This window comes from Marmota monax, unplaced genomic scaffold (genome assembly GCF_021218885.2).
Source record: "Marmota monax isolate L192 unplaced genomic scaffold, Marmota_monax_Labrador192_F-V1.1 WCK01_AAM20220418_F8-fsc00005, whole genome shotgun sequence".
Lineage (NCBI taxonomy): Eukaryota > Metazoa > Chordata > Mammalia > Rodentia > Sciuridae > Marmota > Marmota monax.
The window spans coordinates 29,277,712-29,293,077 of NW_026692254.1; the positions used below are offsets into that span (position 1 = coordinate 29,277,712).

At 41.0% G+C, this 15,366-nt stretch overlaps 1 protein-coding gene across 3 annotated transcripts in view; it reads left to right on the forward strand.

Annotated features, from left to right (window-relative positions):
- The first annotated feature begins 1,619 nt into the window (after positions 1–1,619).
- Positions 1,620–15,366, forward strand: part of Pde8a (phosphodiesterase 8A) — a 162,982-nt gene continuing 149,235 nt past the window's right edge. The window contains exon 1 of one of the 3 annotated variants that reach the window (XM_046438195.2): positions 1,620–1,868. In XM_046438195.2, the coding sequence (XP_046294151.1) occupies positions 1,662–1,868 (207 nt within the window). In that variant the 5' untranslated portion in view covers positions 1,620–1,661. The remainder of the gene's footprint in view (positions 1,869–15,366) is intronic. The other 2 variants (XM_058577445.1, XM_046438187.2) reach the window with 2 other exon arrangements.

Here is a 15,366-nt window from a genome sequence, read left to right on the forward strand (position 1 = left end):
AAACCGTTCGGTGCTCTCCCCAGGCCAGGAAGAACCAGGCTCGAGTGGCGTCAAGTTTGCAGCGGGGTATCTGGAACCAGAGTCCTCTGACAGCCACCCCCACAGCAACTGTACTCCAGCCCGGCAGCCTCAGGGTCTTTACAAGAGTGGGTCTGGGAGGAAGCCGCAGCCTTCCACCGCGGCGCTGGAAAAGATGTGGACACAGAAAGGGAAGCAAGGGTCCGGGGCGGCGCCAGGGGTGGAGGGGTGGGGGGTGTCTCAGTGGACCCAGAGCGCCCAGAAGGCAGGAAGCTCCAAAGTAACTCGCTCTGAAATACGTGATGGACTTCCAGCAGCGCCGTCCTCCAGCTGGCAGGGGAGGAACCCCAGTCACAGAGAGGTTAAGTGACTTGCCCAGGGTCACACAGATGGTGGTAGCGCGTTGTTCTGACTATGCTCCTGGGGTCCTCAGACATCCCAGTCTTGCACAGCGTGAGCCCCTCCCCAGATTCTGATTCTGCAAATAAAGGAGTCCTGGGGTCCTATGGCAGGCCTAGTCCTTTGGTTAGGAGAGGACCGCGTTCCAGCCTGCCACGCACAGTAGGTACCCAGTCCTGCGGCCGCCTCACGCTGGTGCAGCACCGAGCGTGGGGATCAGTTCTGGGCGTGCGGGGCAGCGGAGTAGCATTCAGGAACAGCATGCTGGATGACAGCTCCAAGGCTCAGTGACACGAACGTCATGCAGCCTTGAAGTTACAAGCGGGGACGGAACCTGCAGGTCTAGGTTCTAATGACCCTGAGTCAAAGAAGGCTGTGTATCCTTGGGCAAGTCTCTTTCCCTTCGCTGGGCTGGCTGCGCATGCTCAGTTGCGGGCGGAGCCCCAAGAAGCGGCGGGCGCCCAGCAGCTTTGCACTGACGCCAGCAGCCGCTGGAGGTCACCGCTGGGGGCTGGGCGCGGCGTACCGTCTGTAAGACCCGGCCCGGAACTTGAACCGGAGCCGGAGCCCGAGCCTCGCCGCGTGCAACTCCTGCCGCGCGCAGCCGCTCTGCGCTCCTCGACGGCGCGGCCCCAGGCCCCGCCGTAGCCAGCTGCTTCGTTCACCGTCCGGCTGCCACCGCTGGCTCCTCAGTCCTGTCAGCAGGAGCAAGTGAACAGCGGTACCCCACCGTCGCTAGACCCAGGGGTCCTTTTCGCGGGGCGGCGGACCGACAGGCGGGGTCGAACCCCGCTGCGGCGGCGCAGTGACTAGCAAGGCGGGAGAGCATCTCTTCGGGCCTCGCGGCGCTCCGGAGGGCGGCGTTGCCAGCGCGGCGCGGGCTGTCTGCTGGAGCTGGGAGAGCGCAGATCTCCTCCCCGAAATTCCCCGGAAGCGCGGCGCGGCGCAGCGAGCGCGGCGATGTGAGGGAGGCGGCGGCCCCCGCCTCAGGAAGGGCATGTTCGGAGGGGCGGCCGCGGAGCGCCGCCCGCCCCAGCGCCCCCTCCCCGCGGCCGCTGCCGCCGCCGCGCCCGCTCCGCGATAAAAGGGCGGCCGCTCTGCCTGACGCGAGACCCCGCTCGCCGCCGCCCGCCGAAGCGGCGATGACACGGCGCCCGCGGCGGCCCCGTGGCGCCGGGCGGGCCGTTTGCTGACCGGACCGCGGCCACCGCCGCCGCCAGCGTGTCCGCCACGCCGCCGCCAGTATGGGCTGCGCGCCGAGCATCCGCATTTCCGAGAGCCGGGCAGCACATCCCGGCGGCAAGGAGGCTGAGGACGCGCCGGTCCCTGCGGCGCCGCGGCAGCCGTCCGTTCGGCCGCTCCTCCCTCACTACTCGAAGAGGGACGCCCAGCCCAGGCCCCGCGGCGCCGGCCGCGCGGAGAACGAGGCTCGCGACGGCACCGGCGCGCAGGTAAGGGACGGCGGGCCGGTGCGCGGTGACACTCGGGCGGCGAGCGGCAGCTTCCCCCAAGGGTGGGTGGGCGCGGTCTCACGCCGCGGTGCCCCTGCCGGGCGTTGGATGGCCTCGACGGACCGCAGCGCCTAGAGGACCCACCAGTCCCTGGCCCCGGATCTACGGGGCTGCGCCTAGGACGCCATCCGAAGCGCGGGGTTGGTTCCTGGGTCAGACCCGACTCCTGGAGCAGCAGGGCCAGCGGAGGCACCAGAATCAGTTTCCCCCTGGAGGGAACACTCAGGGCATTCTGGCGCGCCCCTTGAGGTGCCGGTGGTAGGAAGGGAAGGGCGGCTGATCCTGTGTAGGGCGTAGAACCCTGTCATCCGGAGTTTTCCCTCTGTCAGCTTTGGACGCGCAATTTTCCATTTTCTTTGGGACTATTAAAATGTAATCTGGAACAACATCAGTTTTGCTTCATTGCACATGTATTTGAGGTTCACGTTTATTAGCATACATATTGTATTTAAAGTGAATGTAATTAGAAAATGCTATCCGAAATGCGATTTTTGAAACATTCAGTAGAACGAAGTTGATCTTTTATTGAACAGTCTCTCTGGGACCTTTTGTGACAGTTTTTTCTTTTTTCCTTTTTTTAAATATTGCATGTCTTCTCCAGCACGTATTGCCTTGGCTTGCGCTTTGTCAAAGTTTTTAGACTTAGTTAAGGTTTTCTAAAGGAAATATAAAAGGTGGTGGTGGGGGGGTGAAGAAAGTTCATTAACATACCTAGCAGCAGTTTTCTAGTTCTCTGGTTTGGAATTTTAGAGCTAGCACTCATGCACTGGTTTATGTTTTATTAAAGTAGTAAAACAGAAAACTTTGGTGGGCTTGGCTGCAGATGGTTGAATATCATCCGTCTCATCATTACCCATTTTTAAGAGTCATTGGCAGAAATTTTTAGTCTCATCATTACCCATTTTTAAGAGTCATTGGCAGAAATTTTTATTTCCTTGATTACGGAGAACAGGTAAATCTCCCAAATTGGAAGGATATAGTTTGATCACTTATTGTCTTCAATTTCTTTTTTTAAAATTTTTTTCTAGTTGTGTGTGGACTCACTGCTTATATATATTTTTTTAGTTGTTGATGAACCTTTATTTTATTTTTTAAAATATATTTTTAATTGTAGATGGACACAATACCTTTGTTTTATTTGTTTATGTTTATGTGGTGTGGGGGATCAAACCCAGTGCCTGTCACTGAGCCACAACTCCAGCCCCCTGTCTTCAATTTCTAGTACAAATTTCTGCTTTGTCTCTATGAAAAGGAAAAGTTTTTTTTCAGTGTTGCATAACTGAAATGATTTCTCACCTCTCCCTTACTATAAGTGAATATTCCACTTTGTTCTCATTACCAGAAGTTGAATTCCTTCAATAGATTCTTTGAAGAAACCTGTGATTATTAGATTATTAAGCCACACTGCTTTTAATTGTCAGCGGGAAACTTTTGCATTAAACCTGACTAACTAGCTTAAAAAAGAAAAGAAAAGCATAATTACACAGGTGAAGCTTAACATGAAAACTTTAACAACTTTCAAGCTTTTGACCCAAATCTCACATTGATTATTTTGCATTAAGTAATATTGAACTTTTAGATTACCAGAGTAACCCTTTTAGTAAGAAGGATTTGATTCTTACAGGTCTTTTTATGGCTGCCTGGATGTCCTTAAATTCACTTAGGTATCTTGTAAGCTTCTCCAGTGCAGCAATTTACTCCATATGCTGGTAGATCCCTGAGTTTCTAAGAGTCCTCATTTCAGATATTCTGCTACCTTGGCAGACCATTTCCTTTTTTTGGGGCCCAGAAAATAAATTCATCCTCACAGTGCCTAATCCAGTGGCATGCATATAGTAGGGGCTTAACAAATGTTTAGTACTTTTTAAATTGTTCACTGAACGATTATACTTTTTCAGTTACTATAATTTGATTCCATAAAGCCTCTAAGGTAAAAATTAAGATATTTCCAGAGGAAAAGTCAGATTATAAATATCAGCAATACAATCACAGACATAATAGTCCCTCCCATACTTGTTATTCATGAGTTGTACATCTGATACCATTTCTCAGTTACAGATATTCGTTTTTGAGTATAACAGGCAATATGGCAGAGGTAAATAGCTTTTTTAAAGTTTAGTATTTTTTTTAAAAAAATTTTAAACTGTAGATGAACAAAATGCCTTTATTTTATTTATTATTTTTTTTTATTTTTTAGAATTTTAATATTTATTTTTTAGATATCGGCGGACACAACATCTTTGTATGTGGTGCTGAGGATCGAACCCGGGCCGCACGCGTGCCAGGCAAGCGCGCTACCGCTTGAGCCACATCCCAGCCCCTATTAATTTTTTTATGTGGTGTCAAGGATCACATGTGCTAGGCAAGTGTAATATCACTGAGCTACAACCCCAGCCCAAAGTTCAGTATTTTTTCAATTAAAATTAAGATATACATATACTCTGGAAATTGAGAATTACATGTTAGAGAAAAAGATAAACTTGCAATCTAGCAAGCTCAAATTATTATACAATTGTTTTGAGTTTCTTTATATTATCACCCCAAGATCCAGTTTTTTTAAAATCTTTTTTTTAGTTGTAGATGGACATAATATATTTATTTTTGTTTATTTTTGTGTGGTGTTGGGGACTGAACCCAGGGCCTCACGCATGCGAGGCAAGCGGTCTGCCACAGAGCTACAACCCCAGCCCCCAAGATCTACTTTTAGTTCAGTAAAAGTTTCTTCTTGAAACTTCAGTATATATTTGAGTGGATTTCAACAAATTCAGTGGGAAAAGTTTTTCTATTTCTGTAGCATGTAGTAAATGGCAGTTCCTTAGTAGTGAGGAGATTGATAATTAAATGCATTTTCAGATTAAACAGTATGTGCCCTATACTATAAAGTATCTCATACACTGTCAGTGGAGCAGTTTGTGACCTGTTAATAAGTATTACACACACACACACACACACACAAAACAAAAACAAAAACAAACCGGTTCCATGGTCAAATCAGTTTGGAAAATACTGGCTCAAACTGTTTAGCTAACTTTTTTCATACAGGACTTGTCAGAGAACTTAATTTCTTAAAATAGCCCATGAATCTCAAGTGGTGTTTAGTGTGTACAGCATTTCCCCAACTTGTTTGATTATGGAGCACTTTTCTTGAGGTATATCTTGGGTAGGCCCTTGTTAAGACCTGATTGCTTACTTGAGATACCAGTATTCAAAGTACAGGAAATACACCTAACAGTAAAACTCAACAAATGTAATTTACTTCTTAATGATTCCAAAGGTACTGTAGGATCTTGTAGTACATTAGGCTGGGATGGCTCTATGAACTTTTTTAAGTATTACTAAAAATACTCTCTGACTGTTTATTCATTTCAGGAGTTATAGTCTGTGTGGTTACAGATAATGAGTGCTGTGTTCAGTTTGAACACTCATAGTTTTGTTTATTTTTAATCAGTGTGAGCTTTAACTGTAACATTTCAATATTTTCTTGTCAGTCTGTGATTTACTCCATTTCCCTTTTCCTTAGCTAGGACTCAAATTGCCCTTGAAATGTTCATGTGTGGGGGAAGGCCTGCTAGAGGAAACCCTAGGCTTATCCTCCCTTGCTTTTTACAAACTCTGGGTGCACTGCTAAATGGTTAGTCACCCTGCTCAGAGTCTCACTGATCAACTTTATGAGGTGGCAGTCACAATTGTTTTGCTGTGTCCCCCAGGCCTGAAGCATAGTAGGCCTTCTGTAAACATTCCTTGAATTAGAGGATTGTGTGAATCAGTGGAAAATCTACCTAGCTCATCTAAAGGAGAAAGAGAAACCAGTTTTCCTATAAAGTTTGGATTTGTTTTGTAGAAAACTCTCTTCAGTAAAATCTTTTATTCCACCCTAGTGAGCAGCATCAATTTCTCTATAAAGCTCTAAGGATTAGTGCAGCTGGGTGGGTAGTACACCACAGGTGACTGATAAGATGCAGCAATGCTAAACTCTGACCAAGTGTTCATATCTTTGAGGGCTCGCTGAGAATGCTCACTCATAGCTTGTCAGACTATGCTCCCTTTTGCTTCTTTGATTCTTTTTCTCCATTGGCTTTTCTTTTTCATTATCTCTTCCTCTCTTTCTCCAGTCTGCCTCCTTGCTTTTTCCTACCAGCCCCCTTTCCTCCATAAAACTAGCCAAACTAGCCATTTTAGAAACAAAGTTCAGTGGTTTCTCAGTATTTCTTAGCTATTGAATACAGTTTGTTGTCTGGTTTTTAAATTTTGTTTTATTTTGAGACAGGGTCTCACTAAGTTACCCAGATCCTCCTGCCTCAGCTTCTCCAATTGTTAAGATTGTAGGCATACACCATCATACCTGGTTGCCTATTCTGAATTTATAAGTAGATTAATCACATTTTTATATTCACCTAAACTAATTGTGTGTGTGTGTGTGTGTGTGTGTGAGAGAGAGAGAGAGAGAGAGAGAGAGAGAGAGAGAGAGAGACTGAGACTGATTTTGTTTCTCCACCTAGAGATCTTTTGACCTTTGACAGATCTATGGAATTATTGAAAGTTTTCTTCTGAAAGTATAATTGAGAAAATGAGACCTAACTTTCCGCTCCTATCATAAATGACTATAATGTATCTCTACAGTTCATGGTGGTGAGTTTTATCATTGCATGGTGCCTTTTAGTATATAGGATCTTACTGTCTCAACATGCTTAACTACAAAGAGTTTTTTTTTTACATTTTCTTAAATTCCAGTATATACATAAAATGTTTTGTATTTATATCATTCATATATATATATATATATATATATATATATATATTGCTTACTATCATTACCACCATAACTTTAAGTGTGATTTTCAAGATGTACATTATGTCATAATTCTTTCACCTCAGACCCACCCCAGCACAACCTGGATGGACTCTTTCTTTGTTGAAGTGAGGGTGGTGATGGGGCCTGTGGTCCCTTCTTGAACCAGTGTTCCCTTTGAAGTGGCTTGTGACACTGGTTTCCTTTGGATGGCTTGCCCATTTGGACTGGGTTCTTAAACAGGAGAAGGGTCAAGATGTGAGGCCACAGAGCGAGACAGCTGTCTCAGAATAAAATAAAATGCCTTAAAGGACAGAATATATATATATATATATATATATATATATATATATATAAATAAATATATATATATAAATTAAACAAAACAGAAAGAGAAGTTACTTAGGATATGAGTAAGCCCTTAGTTTTGCCCAAGGGCTGTGGCTTCAGCCTGGTTTTTTAGTACAGTGAGGCAGTAGGAGGCAATGGACCCTCAAGTTCTTAGAGTGCAAACTATTTTATTAGTAATATCACCATTTCTTAGATACCCTTTATGTTTTAAGCACCCTGCTAGATGTATCTCAGATGTTCTCATTTAATCCTTGAAACCCTGTGGGTGGCTGGCATCATTTCCCCTTTTGCAGATGAGGCAGATACTAGGTTAGATACTTTCCCAGGGTCATACATTTAAGCTGGGATCAAATCCATTGTTCCTGGCCCTCATCATTTGGTTGTGCCGATAACTACCTAGGTTGCATTGCATCTTCCATTCTCTGGCCCTCTCTTAGGCTTTAGGTGACTGCTTAAAAAGCAGTCATTCTGAATTTGCATCACCAGGATTTTAAGTCTTTGTGAAAAAATTGGTTATAGCCCTATCTTAGGCTCCTGGGTTTGTGGAAGTTGTAACATCTTCAGCCCTATTCCAGTTAACTCCTGAAATTAACCATCTTGTGACACTCTCTGGTCTTTCCTCTTTGTTGTCTGAAACACCAGTTGGTGGGGAATCCTTGGGACTCTTTCCCTTCTCCCTCCTGCTCAGGCTACAGACAGCCTTCCTTAGCCAGGAGCTGATTCTTCCCACTGACTTCTGCCAGAAGTGCCTTTCCCTTAGGCCTGCATGTTGGCATCCTCCAAGAGTTATTAAAGGCCAGCTGGAAATTTTCCTGAGCCCCTGGCTGGGCTTGCACTCTTTTCTGTGTTCTTGGGAACTTGACCCCCTGTAACCTTTGTAAGCCTAGAATTACTATTTGGGGTCTTCTCCTAGATTGTAGGCTACTTAAGGGTAAGGACTATGCCCTGGTTTTATTTCAGTTCCTAAATGCTTGGCATACTTAGCAAATACTTGGATAAATACATTAGTCTTTGAGGCTGTCAGGGCTTCATGTTCCCCAGGTCTATCACCTTGTTTATATTTAACAAAAATTATTAGGGTATTGTTGTATGTATTTTAAGAAAAAGCCAGAATATCCTTGAGCCAGTGATTAATCTTTGGGGTTATTAGAAAAACTTTTGCCTCTAGTTTTGGCAGTGTTCAGGTTGAGCAGTGTTCCTAGGTCCCCTCCTTCTGTTCTACTTTTGTTATGCTCTGTTTGGTAAGAAGAGTGGTGAAATATCATGTTAGAGCATTGTTTTGACAAGTTTTGTGCTGCAGTTTCTTAGCTACAGGCGTGATGTGCAGTTTGACCATCCACACAGACCAGAAGGATATTGCAAAGTTCCCTGAACTTTGAGCATGATCTCAAGGAACTCTAGGATGGTGGGCTTGCCAGTGCTTTTATTCTGTATGGGTTGAAAAATGCACCTTTGGTCTGTTGAGTTCATCTCTGTCACTACAGAATGGCTGCTCTCTCACTTTGCTAGTGGAAGATCTCAAAAGTTCCCATGTTATCCTGGGATGTTTGGAGTTTGAAGCAGTTCCCCAGTGAGATGTTTAAGAATACAGGAATAGGAGCCAGAGACTTAGGTTTAGGCCATGTGATATTTGGTAAGTTCTGATCTTGGGTTTTCTCAAGTGTAAAATGAGGTTAGAATACCTGGATTGTAATGAGGATTACTTAAAATAATCTCTGTGAAAGTGTTTTGTGAATTCTAAGACATTATCACATGCAAGGATTGATCATTTTCTCAGTATCCTTTTTTTTTTTTTTTTTTGTACCAGAGGATGGTATTTCGTTGTGGTTTTTGTTTGCATTTCCTTGGTGGTTGGTGATTTTGAGTACTTTTTCATGTGGTTATTGATCATTTATTTATGTAACTTTCCTTTTGAAGTTTTTAACACTTTTTAATCAAAAGGAAATGTAAACATAATAATCTCTGGGTAGGGAAGGACTTATTAATGAGCAAGTTACACAAGGGATTAACCATAAAGGAAAGTGTCAATAAATTCAGTATATTAACTTTTCATCAAAAGAGAATGGAAAGGAGAGCCACTGACTGGAAGAAACATATTTTTAGTACCTAATGTCAATAAAGGATTAGTATCTAAAATATATTTGGAACTGCTGGATACAGTGGCCAACATTTGTAATGCCAACAACTCTGGGAGGCTGAGGCAAGAGGATTTCAAGTTCCAGGTCAGCCTCAGCAATTTAGACACTGTCTTAAAAAATAAAAAGGGCTGGGGATGTAGCTCAGTGGTAAAGTTCTGTCTTTAGTTCTAAAGTAAATCAATGAATCAGTTAGTAAATAGGAGCTCTTATAAGTCAATAAGAAAAAGACAGCCAGTTGAAAAATGGATGCAGACTTGGAGAGGCATTTCACTAAAGAGGCAATCAAATTCCTAATACTTCTATGAAAAGATTGTTATTGGGGGAAATGCAAATTAAAACCACAGCAAAATAACGTTTTACATCTCCCAAATTGGCAAATATTAAAAGCCTGACAGTATTTTGAGAAATTCCTGGACACTGTCCTTAGAGGTGTAAATTGTTCCAACCATTAAGGGAAACCCATTGTTGTTACTTAGTAACAACAATGAAAGTGAACATGTGACTCTGTGACCTACCAATTTTGCTCCCAGAAACACTTACACATCTTTACTAGAAATGTGTACTAGAATGTGCATAGCGGCATAGTTTTAAGTCTGAAACTTTTCCATAAACCAGAATGTCCATCAACAACATAAAAGATAAAACAAGTTGTGATACACTTTTAAGAAAGGAATACTTGAGCTGGGGTTGTGGCTTAGTGGTAGAGTGTTTGCCTAGCATGTGTGAGGCATTGTGTTCCAACCTCAACACCACATTAAAAAAAATAAATAAATAAACAAAATAAAGGTATTGTATCTACAATTAAAAAAATATTTAAAAATAATATAAAAAAAGAAAGGAATACTTTACCACCATAAAATGTATTATAGGTTCAGGTATAGCTATAGGTCAATCTCAGCTTAATGTTGAGAGAAGGTCAAGTTATGGAAGAATTTTGCAAAGTACAATTCTTTTTATTTAAAAAAAATTTTTATTTAAAACTTAATAGCTAAGCAATATATAGGAATATATGCACACCCAGAGATGTTAAAGCTATGAAGAAAATCAAAGAAACAATTATTATAAAATTCAGTTAGACAGGGAGCTGGGGTTATGGCTCAGTGGTAGAGCACTTGCCTGGTACATGTGAGGCACTGGGTTTGATTCTCAGTACCACATAGAAATAAATAAATAAAATATACAATTTGTTAAAAATTTTTTCAGTTAGACAAAGTTTAAGGATTTAAATGGTTAATGGGTTGAGTGCCTAATATAGAGGATATAGGAGGAATGTGCCAGACTCTGCCATTTTACTTTTTAGGGAAGTTGGATAGGTCTCTGACCTGAAAGTGACTGATGGGCCTTGAGGGATGGAATTGATGTATAAGGAGGAGGCAAGAGCTTGGTCTGAATTGGTCATGAGGTGCAGAGAGGGTTTTGACCTGGGCTGAGAAGAGGACTTGGGTGAGTGGAAAATGGGGGAAGAGGGTGGCAAGGGAAATGGTGGCTTGAGATCATGAGGAGGCTTCTGGGATAGAAAGGAAGGCCTGAAAACCAGGATGAAGAGTTTGAAGTCTATCTTGTAAACCTCAGAAAGCTCCCAAAGGCCTTTCATTTTCAGCAGGGTGGTTATAGGATAAACATGTTTTATGAAGATTAAGTTTTAGGCAGAAATTGCAGTGGTGAGTGAAGAAAAGCTAGAGGTGGGCACCAACCAGGTCCTGTGGCGGTGGTTCAAGCAGGAGGTATGACCAGGTGATTTGGGAAAGGAGGAAATGAGCAAAGGAGGAACAGAGGCTGGAACAGATTGGATTTGTGCAGTGAAGGGGTAGAGAAATGAAGGGTGACTCAGAGATTTGGGTTTACGGGCTTAGAAGGACTGTGATAACAGGCCACAATTTGTACAGTGCTTTATGGTTTGCCAGATGCTATTTTTGTACATCATCTCATCCCCTGTGAGGTAGAAAGGAGGGATTTTATTTTCCCTGTTTAAGACTTAAAGAAGCAGAAACTCTCCAAGTTTGTGGTGACCAACTACAGAAACAGGTTCACTTTAATAGCATAGGGTAAATGCCAGAGGAGAGAGAGTTTAGGGAGTTTTTTAGAAAACCTTTTTAAAAGGTTTTCTAAAAGTAAGCATTTACTTTTCCTCATTTCACTCATTCCACCATGTTTATTGCTGAAACTTGAAACATACAGGAAACAACAAAGTTCACTAAGAAGTTACTTGAATTGCATGGTCAGGAGACAGCCTCTCATAAAATGGTGGCGTGTTTCCTTCCATTCACGTTTATTGCTTTAAATAACTGTAATTAAAAACTTTTAAAAACAGATTTGTTCTTTAGTTCTAGGAAATATTTAGCTATTATTTACTCAAATATTTCCCCCCTTTTCTCTCATTTCTCTTCTTCCTTTTGCAGCTTCCCAAAAGAGAGGATTTAGACACAGCTTGATCTGCATGCCTCCTGCCTTTCTTTTCCTTCCTCTCTTGATGCTGTCTTTGGGATGCTGTCTTTGGGAAGATGTCTTGGTTCAGTCTTTTAGCTCACTAATCCATTCCTCAAGGCCTACACAGCTCCTTAGCCCATTGAATTTTTAAATTTGACTAGTTTTGTGTTCAAGATTTATGGTTTGTTCTTTTTTCATAATTGCTTATTCATGTTTTATGGTTACAACATACTCCCTTATCTCTTTGAGGATATTAATTATACTCACTTTAAAGTCCTATTCTGATTGCTGTTTATTTAAAACATTTTTTATTATGGTATAATGTGGGCAGCAAAGTATACAAAATCCTTAAGTGTACAGCTTGATGAATTTATACCTATGTATGCTCCCAGTTGACCATCACTCAGATCAAGACAGAACATTTCCTGTACTTCAGAAGGCTGCCATAGGTCTCTGCAGTGGTTTTTAGAATTTTAAACATTTTATTTTGAAAACCTCAAGCATACTGCATATTACTTAAACTATTTTTAGGTATACAGTTCAGTATACCTAAAGTATATTCACATTTTTTTAGATTTTTTTAAGATGGAAACAATATCTTTATATTTATTTTATTTATTTTTATGTGGTGCTGAGGCTTGAACTCAGTGTCTCACATGTATGAGGCAAGCGCTCTACTGCCCCATATATTCACATTTTTATGCAAGCATCACCACCATCCATCTTTGTAACTTTTTCATCTTGTAAAAACTGAAATTGCACATCCATTAACCAATAACTGCTAATTCTCTTTCCTGCCTCTGGCAACCTCCATTCTCCATTCTCTGTGAACTCAACTATTGAAGGTACCTCCTTTAAGTGGAATCTTACAGTTGTTCTTTTGTGACTGGCTTATCTTACTTAGCATAATGGTGTCAAGGGTTATACCATGTGTCATATTTTAATAATCCAGTTGCTTATTTTAATATGTTTGACTTCATGATTATACCATTTTTATAATCAGTTCCTTTTGAAGACTGAATAATATTCCATTGTTGTATGTACCACATTGTTTTTTTAAAAAATATTTTTAGTTGTAGATGAACACAATACATTTATTTTTAATTATTTATTTTTATATGGTGCTGGGGGTTGAACCCAGTGCCTCATACATGCTAGGCCAAGTGCTCTACTGTTGAGCTACACCCCCAGCCTACCACATTGTTTTTTCAATCACTGATGGACACTGGGGTTGCTCCAACTTTTGGCTATTGTGAACAGTGCTGCTGTGAACATGGATTCCCTGCTTTTAGTTCTTTTGGAAATATATCCAGAGGTAAAATTGCTGATTTTAATTTTTTGAGGATCTATCATAAGTATATACTATTTTGCAATGTTTCAGCTAATTGTACATTTCTGTTTCAATAATAATAATAATAATAATAATAATAATAATAATAATAAGTTTTTGGTACTGGGAATTGAACCCAGGGTGCTCGACCACTGAGCTACATTCCTAATCCTTTTTAACTTTTATTTTAAGATAGGGTCTCACTAAGTTGATGAGGCTGGCCTCAAATTTACAATCCTCTTGCCTCAGCCTCCTGAATGGCTATATAATAGACATGTGCCACCATGCCTAGCTCCATTTCAGCAATTTATAAAATTTTTATCTAATATTCATATCATACCATATCAGTATTCCCTATTATCTCAGAAATGTCCTGCATTTCATTTGCTTATGATCCTTATATTTCTTTTTATACACACCCTTTTTAAAGAGGCCTGGCCACTTGGGTCCCAGCTTGCTTCGTTGAGCTGTCATTTAGCTTTCTACCTGCCATCTTTCTTGTAAACTGGAAATTGTATCTATAATGGATTCATGGTAAGTATTTTGGTTAAAATATATCATTGGTCATTCATGAATGACATCAGAAGACAAGCCACCAGTAAAAGATGTTCAGATTGACTAGGTGAGTATAACAGTCTGATCCCTCTGTTGTTGGGTTAAGTTCCTCTATGGTTAGATAAGTGTCTCCACAAGGCCCAGATGTTAAAGTCTTGTCACAATTTGTGGTGCTGTTGGATGTGATGGATCCTTTAGGAGTTGGGGACTGATGGAAAGAAGTTAGGTCATTGGAGGCATGCCCTTGGAGAAATTTGACCCTGATCCCTCCTTTTGCTTTTTCTTTGCCTCCTGGCTGTTATGAGGTGAGCAGTTTCTCTTTCTGTGCATGCGCCCTACTGTGATGTACTGCCTCTTCTCCAGTCCAGAAGCAAAGGGGCCAACTGATCATGGATTGAAATTTCTCAAACTGGGAGCCAAAATAAACCTTTCCTCCTGATAAGCAGTTTAGCTCAAGGATTGTGTAAAATTGACAGAAAGTTGACTAATACAGTTCCTTCATTTGACCTGAAAGTGATCTATATGGCATTTGTCATCGTACAGATATTCAATTCACCATTGGCCCTTCACCTATGGCTGGCTGGCTGGTGGCTCTGTTTCTTTCTTTTATTCATTCATTCATTCATTTTTTTTTAAGAACCAATTGGCAATCCTATATAAAACAACTCTCTGATTAGAGTTAACCAGAAATGTTTCCTCATCCAGTTTTTTTTCCCTATATTTAATAATTAGTGTTCTTTTTTACAGTAGAAGTTCCCCTGATCATTTGGGGTGGTTTGATGACAGTAAACTATCCATATTGAAAAGGCAAGATTAATAATTTTTTTGCTTTAATTAACATTTTAATAGTAAAGGGCTATTGCCTCAAATGGTAAAGAGTACTGTTTTTTTTTTTTTACTGAATTTCACTTTTTTATAATTTTTTTAGATGTTGATGAACCTTTATTGTATTCGTTTATTTTTATGTGGTGCTGAGAATCAAACACAGTGCCTCACACATGCTAGGCAAGTGCTCTACCATTGAGCCACAACCCCAGCCCTCACTTTTCTTTTTGACTTAATTGTGGACACAAATTTGTATTGGTTGCATGTATTTAGATCTATTACAGTTATGCATTTTTTTTAAGACTGAAATTGTATTAAACTACCTTTGGCTAGTCAGAGCTCCTTCAAATTGACTTCTGTGTTTTTTGACACAATCCTATTAAATTTTTTTTTTTTAATGTTGTAGAGGGACACAATACATTTGTTTAGTTTTTTTATATGGTGCTGGGGATCGAACCCAGTGCCTCATGCATGCTAGGCAAGCGCTTCACCACTAAGCCATAACTCAACTTACAGTCTGTTAATCTTTGAAAGCATAAACAATCAGTTGTTTCAGCCTCAACTTGTATCTTCCTTGTCCTAGGCCAAGAATGGACTTTTTCTCCAAGGTGCCCTGGTTCCTCTCAGGGAAGTGGTGTTAGAAACTACAGTCTAGGAGCTAGGGATACTCATTACTCTAGAAGTGGTATTATTTGGGGGTCATTTTAATGGCTAGATCTGGAAAATGTGTATAGTAAGACCCTCCAGAAATACATATTTATGTTTCAATTTAGGTTTAATAGTTCAGTTGCTTATTTTAATATGTTTGATTTTTTTGTAATGTATCATTTTCCTCTTACACCAACTTTGGTTTGTCTTCCTTTGCTTTTAAGCTTAAGTCCTTGTCTATCCAGATATATAATAGTTAAGTATTCAGTCATACATTTTACAGTTTTTATTTTATTTATTTAATTTCTTCATTTAGTTTTTAAATTTGAAATTTGAGCACATGATGTGAGGTAAGGATAATAACTAGTTACTTTA